An 8,384-nucleotide genomic window follows, 5' to 3' on the forward strand; every position below is an offset into this window, starting at 1 on the left:
TTTTATTCCCCTAGGGCCAAGCAGAATGCCTAGTACTAGTTGAAGTAATGAACAAGTACACAGACTTGACTTGTAGGGGTGAATACACAATAGTGTACAAATGATGCGTTGTAGAATTGTACACCTAAAAACAACATAATTTTTTTAACCAATGTCACCTCAATAAATTCAATTAAAAAACGAACAAGTGACAATGAATTAATGAATGCAGAACCCTTCCAGAAAGAGATGAGGCACTCTGCGTATCCACAGCCTTCCTTTATAAAGTAAAACAAAATAAGGCAATGGTTTCCGAACTCTGCTGACCCAATAGCCAAAGTTACATAAGGAACGTAACAAAAGATTAAAGATTCTTGGAACTCATCCCAGGAGATTCTGATTCACCAGGTCTGAAGTGGAGCCCCAAAATATGTGAGTTTAAAATTTTCCCATAGCCTGACCTGTGGTGACGCAGTGGATAAAGTGTCAACCTGGAAACGCTGAGGTTGCCGGTTCAAAACCCTGGGCTTGCCTGGTCAAGGCACATATGGGAGTTGATGCTTTCTGCTCCTCCCCCTTCTCTCTCTCTCTCTCTCTCTCTCTCTCTCTCCCCCCTCTCTATAATGAATAAATAAAATCTTTATAAAAAATTTTTCCCATAAGCAGCCAAGTTTGTGATCCATTGAACCACAGGAGATCAAACTGAAACTGAGGTGGGTGGGAAGATGATACGGACAAGGGAGAAAGGGGGAAAGGGCGAGGGAGACTGTATTTTGGGAATGAAGGATGGGAACAGCATGCCTGATACCTGACACAATCCCATAGTCCTCTAATATCTGAGGTCCTACCCAACTTCAGGCCCATCAACCCTTCAGGGGGACTAAACACCTTACAGTTTATGATATTTTTCTTCCTCATTAGTTCATGGAATCCTCACAACAACCAAGTCAGATGAAGAATTGAGGACCAGATTGCTTAAGTAAAGTGCCCACCATTGTACTTTGGGAGGGACACTTAACTAAACTGCCTCTGACAATAGTCTCTGAACTGGCTTGAGGCTGATGCCATTATTCAAAGAAACTAGGCCTATGTACCCAGGAAAAATAAGGCTCATCTACAACTTAGAAACAGAGAGTGCCCTGACGGAGGATTGTTGACCATTGGCCAAATCATACTGGCTTCTTACTTGTCCTGTTCTGAGTACTTACAGGTACTGCTATCCCAGCCCAACCCATTTCATTCATCCATCCACCCACCTATCCATCCATCCATCCATCCATCCACCCACCCATCTGTCCAGTTACTTATTTATCCATTTATCACATCCACACATGTCTCCATCCATCCCATCCCACCCATCCATCCACCATAACCACCCATCTATCCATCACACTTATTCATTAAACCAGGGGTCCCCAAATTACGGCCCGCGGGCTGCATGCAGCCCCCTGAGGCCATTTATTCGGCCCCCGCCGCACTTCCGGAAGGGGTACCTCTTTCATTGGTGGTCAGTGAGAGGAGCATAGTTCCCATTGAAATACTGGTCAGTTTGTTGATTTAAATTTACTTGTTCTTACCTGACCTGTGGTGGAGCAGTGGATAAAGCATCGATCTGGAAACACTGAGGTCGCCAGCTTGAATCCCTGGGCTTGCCTGGTCAAGGCACATGTGGGAGTTGATGCTTCCTGCTCCTCCCCCCTACTCTCTCTCTCTCTCTCTCTCTCTCTCTCTTCTCTAAAATGAATAAATAAAAAAATATTTAAAAAAATAAATTTATTTGTTCTTTATTTTAAATATTGTATTTGTTCCCATTTTGTTTTTTTACTTTAAAATAAGATACGTGCAAAAAGGGCTTCTGTCGTGAGTGGCACACGTAGGGCAGCTCGATTGCTCTACGTGCGGAATCGACATCAAGAGATTTCGGAAGCATAATTTTTTTATTTCTGGGCAGCTGGTGATCGTTGGTCCTAGCACCCATAAAAAAAATAAAATAAAATAAGATACGTGCAGTGTGCATAGGAATTTGTTCATAGTTTTTTTTATAGTCCGGCCCTCCAACGGTCTGAGGGACAGTGAACTGGCCCCCTGTGTAAAAAGTTTGGGGACCCCTGCATTAAACTATCTACCCATCTACCCACTTACCCAACTTACCAATTATTCATCAATCCATTAGTCCCATCCATCCATCAATCTATCTCTCCATTCCATTCTGTTCCTTCCATCCATCCATCCATCTATCCACCAATACATCACAACTATTTATCAAACCATTTATCTATCCACCCACCCAGATATTCATTAATTCATTCACCTACCCACCCAGCTATCTTCACATTCATTCATTCGTTCATTCAAAAAATAATGTAGCCTGACCAGCCAGTGGCGCAGTGGAGAGCGTCGAACTGGGATGTGAAGGAGGTTCAAGACCCCAAGGTCGCCAGCTTGAGCATGGGTTCATCTGGTTTGAGCAAAGCTCACCAGCTTGGACCTAAGGTCGCTGGCTCAAGCAAGGGGTTACTCGGTCTGCTGTAGCCCCACGGTCAAGGCACATATGAGAAAGCAATCAATGAACAACTAAGGTGTCACAGCGAAAAATTGATGATTGGTGCTTCTCATCTCTCTCCGTTCCTGTCTGTCTGTCCCTATCTATCCCTCTCTCTGGCGTGCTCTCTCTCTCTGTTAAAATAATAATAATAATAATAATAATAATAATAATAATGTAGACTTCATCAAAGTCTACATGGGGCTAGGACCTATGGTAGCCTGGAGTATAACAAGAAGAATTAGACAAATACAGACATTGCCCTCAAAGAGATTTAAGATGGTTACAAAAATGACAAACTCCCAAAGGGCCAAAATATATAATTGAGGGAAATTTGTTGAAAGGAAAACAAGGATAGGAAAATAACAAATCCAGGAGTCAGGTTAGTACACAAATATGCACACCATAGCATCTTATCCTCACAGTTGCTAAGGGCATTCCCAAACTTGGTGCTGGACTATATCTTGGCACCCAAAGCAAATACTATTGTACAACACAAAAGTTACAGTATAATAATTGTGGCTGACACTACCTAGCAGCTATTCCTTCTTCTTTATAACACAGTGCTGTTATGTGTACCCAGGGCACATTTGAAAATATCTGGAGATATTTTTGATTGGCACAACTAACAGGGAGATATCCTACAAGCATTTAGTGAGTTGAAGCCAGAAATGTTGCTAGACAACTATTATGAGAATAAATAAAGTAATAGATATAGAACATCCATCCATCCATCCATCCATCCATCCATCCATCCATCCAACCAATGTTTGTTGAATACTTGCTATGTAATGAGCACTGCACAGAGGCTGGGATAAAGAGACCTGAGTGGACATTCTATCAAGTAGATAGATCTGGGATACAGTGAGAGGCTGTTAGGTATATTATTATTATATTATCATTGGGATATTATTATTATATTATCATTGGGAGGAACTCTATGGGGCCTTCTGACTGGTCCCATTGGGGGATAATGAGTCTTCCTCTGGTCAAAGGGTTAACCAAGTCTTTATTTTTGCAAAATTTTTAAAATTTATTGATTTTAGAGAGAGGAAGAGAGAGAAAAAGAGAAAGAGAAACATTGATTTTTGTTCCACTTATTTCATTGGTTGATCCTTGTATGTGCCCTGAGTGAGGATTGAACTCACAACCTAGGCATATCAGGACAATGTTCTAACCAACTGAGCTACCCAGCCAGGGATTAGGGACAACCAAGTCTTGCAACTATGTTTCAACCTCCTCCAAAGCAGGCCCAGCCCTTTAGCTATGCAAACTCTTTTAACAGCACCACCCTCTGTAAGATAGGTCTTGTAGTTCTCTCGATTTTTACCGATGAGGAAATAGATTGAGAGGGGAAGTGACTTGGCCCAAGGTCACACAGCTGGGCTGTGGGATAGACCCCCAGGCTGTTTTCAACTCTTCAACTTCTGCTATTTCTTCTGCATCACAGAGTCCTGCTTGATAGTGGATCAAAAAAAAATCTCCTGGACCAGTCAGGAGACTAGTTCCTGATTCCTTGGGGCCATCTGTCCTCAGTTAATGAGGGCCTTAAGTTCTATCTATTGAGTCCTTACCATGTGTGTGGGGCCGAGGGCTTACACCCTTGCTTTCCCTTAGTTATCCGAGAGGACATTGAAAAACTCTATCTATTTCAACTTCCCAGATAAGGCAACCAAGGCACAGAAATGTGGAATAATTTGTTTAAAGTCACAGAATACTACGGCTGAAATCTACTGGATTCCAGAGGCCAAGCTCTGTGCATACATGTGATCTAAGTTGGTTTATGAAAGGCACCTAATATTTAAAAATCCAAAATATGCAACAAAAACAAAAAAGTAAAACAGACATTCTCTTGAATCTCCCTCCTCAGAAACAAAACTCGGTTACTAGTCTTTTTGTGTCCTTCTGTTAATTTTCTATGCAAATATAAATGTGTGGACATATATATGTGCACATCCGTTTTGTTATCAGAAATGTCATATACTATACACAGTTCCTGAACTTACTTTTGGATTTAATGCAACTTGGAGGTCCTTCCCTCTCTGCACACAGGTATGCATTATTTTCCAACAGGATAGCATATTCCACCCTAAAGATGCATCATCATGCTTCATTCACCCATCCCCTCCTGACTGATATTTGGGTTGCTTCCAATTTTGGAGACTCCCTGAGCAGGAGAGCCCAAGCCCTTCACCGTCAGTAACACACACCTCCCTAACCTTGCATCTGAGTTGCACACACTAGCACAAGATCATTCTCATTTTCCAGAGCCCCACTGTGCGTTAATTTATACCATTTCCCCTTGCTGAATTTCCCAGACCTGATGGCCCTCATCAGAGGGGCAGGCCACCTCCTCTCCTCTTGGGTCCCCTCCCACCTAGACCATGACCCAGCAAGGTTCTCCGTGGGCTTTAGTTTGTCCTTGAGGCAAAGTAGGGGACGATGCTTCAAGCCCCACCCCCTGTGAAATTTTGGAAGAACCCCTGGGATGCATCCCCTAGAAAGCAGTCTCTCTGGGCAGGAAATGAGCCAAGCCACTGTGTTAGGGCTCCTGCGGCCCCTCCCAGCACTTCCCACACCGCATCTGCCATACCTTTTGGAAGCTTAGTGAAGCCAGTCACGTGCCTCCCTGCCTTCCTGTCATTCCAAAGGAGCTCTGAGGGTCTTCCCCTTGGAAACACACAGGGAGTTGTCCCATGGTTTCCCAAACTTGACCATGATCCCACCCTGTCCTGGCCTCCCCTAGTCCCAACCATTGTCCCCACTCACCATAGGGACTCTCCACTGGAGCCCCAAGGGCCGTGTTCACACTGACCATGGCCGAGCCCACCCAGCCGGAGACCCGGGAGCATGGAGGAGCTGGGGCCCCACACACAGCAGCGGTGGGAGCCAGTCCACCAGGAAGGCAGGAGTGCAGCCAGCTGCCACCGCCCGGTTATCTTATTGATTCTTCTAATCACCCAATGTGGGTGGATACGTTAAAGAGTAACCAGTCACTTAGGGAACCTGCGGCTGGGGACTGTCACTGTTGTTATGGCAACGGCAACCTAGCCAGACCTGGGGTCCACTTGGGCCCCAGTCCTGCACTCTGGGGTTGGGGACACCTGAAGCCAGAACTAGGGGACATCAGCTTCCCCACCCCCAACTTGAGGGTGGGGACTGGCCAGGAGGGGATGGGAAGGTAAGAGTCCAGTCTGGGTTGGGTTTTATGACTCCACAGAATGGGTGTGGCAGGAGTGGGAGGGAGGAGTAGAGAAGAGGAGGAGGGTGGAGGGCTGTATGTGTTAAGCACCTACTGGATGCTAGGAGATGCAGACAGGCATTGCCCCATTTCAGTTAAACCCAGATGAGGAAATTGAAGCAGAGAGAAGTTGCTTGCTTCGAGTGTCACAGTTGATACAAAGAAAGGTTGGAATTACGACTCCCCTTCATCTAACATGTTTATTGAACACCTACTGTCTTAGATTCCAGTGGTACAGAAATGAGCACAGCAGCGGTCATGGAACACCCATGGAACTTGTGGGCTGAGAAGATGGCCATTAATCAGATAATATTAAAGATATTAGTGCAAACTGATGAATGCTTTCAGGGCTGGAGAGACACAGGTCTGCTTCCAGACCGAGGGACCAAAGATATTCTGCCTACCCCCTCCACTGGTCCGTTGGTCTCCTTCTCCATTTGAAAGGTAACCTACTGCTGACATCTGCACTCTGGTCTCTGAATGCAGAACCATCCTGCGGTTTAGCTCTCTTGCATACTAGACACCTGCTACCTGGCTACTGGGGAACAGTCCCATTTCTATTGTCCCAGTGTTGGGTCTCACGGCCTGACTTGGGATTCTGAAATCAAGGTCTCCATCATGTTAGAGAGAGGTCAAATGAGAAGCAGTAAAACTTGGGACTCAGAAGAATCAGAACACCCAGCCCCACCATTGTCTTGCTGGATGGTTTTTGGGAAATGATGTCATTTCCCTAGCAGGGGTCGTCAAAATTTTTCTAAAAACCACCCACTTTTGTAGTGCTGGTCAACCTGGTCCTTACTGCAACCAAACGGCGCTGTGATTGGCCCACTATGAAAGCTGGAACGCCAGTATATTATCTTGATTTCTACCTCACTTCTCTCTCAGCTCCTTACTTTCCAACCACCTGACAAAAACCCAAGCCTAGATGAACCTCAGCACTTTGCTTTTATCATGCCTGCATGCCAGCAGCCAGTCACTGCTAAGAAAACAAATCACTTAGAGGACAGACCGGGGCTGCCATAGGTTCATGATCACCAACGTCCGCTGTCTCTCATCCTTGCTCTTCTGTTCTCTACCTCTATAGCAAATCTTTTCTCTCTTCTAAGCTTTTCCGTTCTCATCCTCCGCAGGATGACACTTTACCTCCTTCACATAGAAAACAGAAGCCTGAAACTCGGACCTGCCTCAACTCCCTACAAAAATTCACCTGCATTTGCACTTTGCTCTCCTCCTTTTGTCCTGATCCACATGGGTCTGCACCCTACCCTTCCCATTGCTCAGGTGCCCCATATGACCACCTGTGATTTCTCCTACATTTTCAACCTCTCCCTCTCCAGACTTTTAAAATCAACTTTACTGAGGTATAATGTACATACAGTAAAAATGCACCCTTTTTAAGTGCCCAGTGTTACGAGTTTCAGCAAATGCAGACGCCAGTAAAGCTCCCTTTATTCAGCAATCAATTCCTTGGCACCTCCCACTCCAGGCAACTACTTATCTGCTTTCTGTCACTCTAGATTAGATTAGTCTTTTCTACAATGTCATAGAAATAGATTCAGATGGCATTTACTCTTTTGTGTCTGGCTCCTTTTGTTCAGCATGTTTGTGAGATTCATGCCTTTTTCCTTCCTAAGTAGTATTCCACTGAATGGATATGCTGCAATTTGTTGACCCATTTGCCTGGTGAAAGACACTGGGATTCTCTCCAGCTTGGAGCTATTGATAATTAAGCAGCTATGTATATCCATGGACAATTCTTCGTGTAGATATAGGTTTCATTTCTCTTGGGTAAATTTCTAGGAAAGGGATTGCTGGGTGATAGGACATGTATATGTTTAATTTATAAAATACTCTCAAACTGTTGTGCAAAGTGGTTGAACTATTTTGCACTTCTGCCAGCAGGGCAAGAGAGCACCGTATCCTGGTCACCACTTCTTGTTGTTCGTCTTTTTAACTTTAACTGTGTGATGTGATCTTTCCTTTTGCTTTTGTTTGTTTTAAACTAGTTTCCTAAGTAGAAAAAAGTAATATATTCCCATATTGAAAATAAAAACTGTACAAACAAAATAAAAATAAAACTTTCTGTACCTTAGTTCCCACATCTCACACTATTAAACTTAAAAAAACAAATTCTTATATATGGTTCCAGAAATTATACATATACACACACATACATACTGCTATGGACTAAATTGTGCCCTCCCAAAATTCATAGGTTGAGCCGCCCACCCCCAGCTTGTAGTTGAAGCTAGGATCTTCATGGAAGTAATTAAGATTAAATGAGGTCATAAGGGTGGAGCCCTGATCCCATAGAACTACTGTCCTTATAAGAAGAGGTTTGAGAGAGAGCTGTCTCTCTGCCACATGGAGGGGACATGGGGAGGAGGCAGCTGTCTGCAAGCCAGGAAGAGAGTTCTCACCCACCCAGATATACTGGCACCCTGATCGCAGAATTCCAGCCTCCAGAATCATGAAGAAAATAATTGCCACTGGTTAAGCCACTCAGGCTATGGTATTTTGTTATAGCAGCTTGAGCTGCTTAAGACATAACACAAACGTAAATGCATATAAACGCATGGGAACATACACACACTCTTCTGCCGCTTGACTCTCCTCACTGCA

The 8,384-nt window shown here is 44.3% G+C and overlaps 1 protein-coding gene and 1 non-coding gene across 2 annotated transcripts in view; one reads left to right on the forward strand and one right to left on the reverse strand.

Annotated features, from left to right (window-relative positions):
* HNF4A (hepatocyte nuclear factor 4 alpha) overlaps positions 1-5,437 on the reverse strand; it is a 65,836-nt gene extending 60,399 nt beyond the window's left edge. Inside the window, exon 1 of the mRNA XM_066234341.1 lies at positions 5,291-5,437. Coding sequence (XP_066090438.1) covers positions 5,291-5,339 — 49 coding nt within the window. The 5' untranslated portion in view covers positions 5,340-5,437. The remainder of the gene's footprint in view (positions 1-5,290) is intronic.
* Positions 1,824-1,957, forward strand: LOC136309845 (U11 spliceosomal RNA). The gene has a single exon (XR_010726476.1). It is a non-coding gene; the product is annotated as a U11 spliceosomal RNA (small nuclear RNA).
* Positions 5,438-8,384: the final 2,947 nt, after the last annotated feature.

This window comes from Saccopteryx bilineata, chromosome 6 (assembly GCF_036850765.1).
Source record: "Saccopteryx bilineata isolate mSacBil1 chromosome 6, mSacBil1_pri_phased_curated, whole genome shotgun sequence".
In the NCBI taxonomy this organism is placed as follows: domain Eukaryota; kingdom Metazoa; phylum Chordata; class Mammalia; order Chiroptera; family Emballonuridae; genus Saccopteryx; species Saccopteryx bilineata.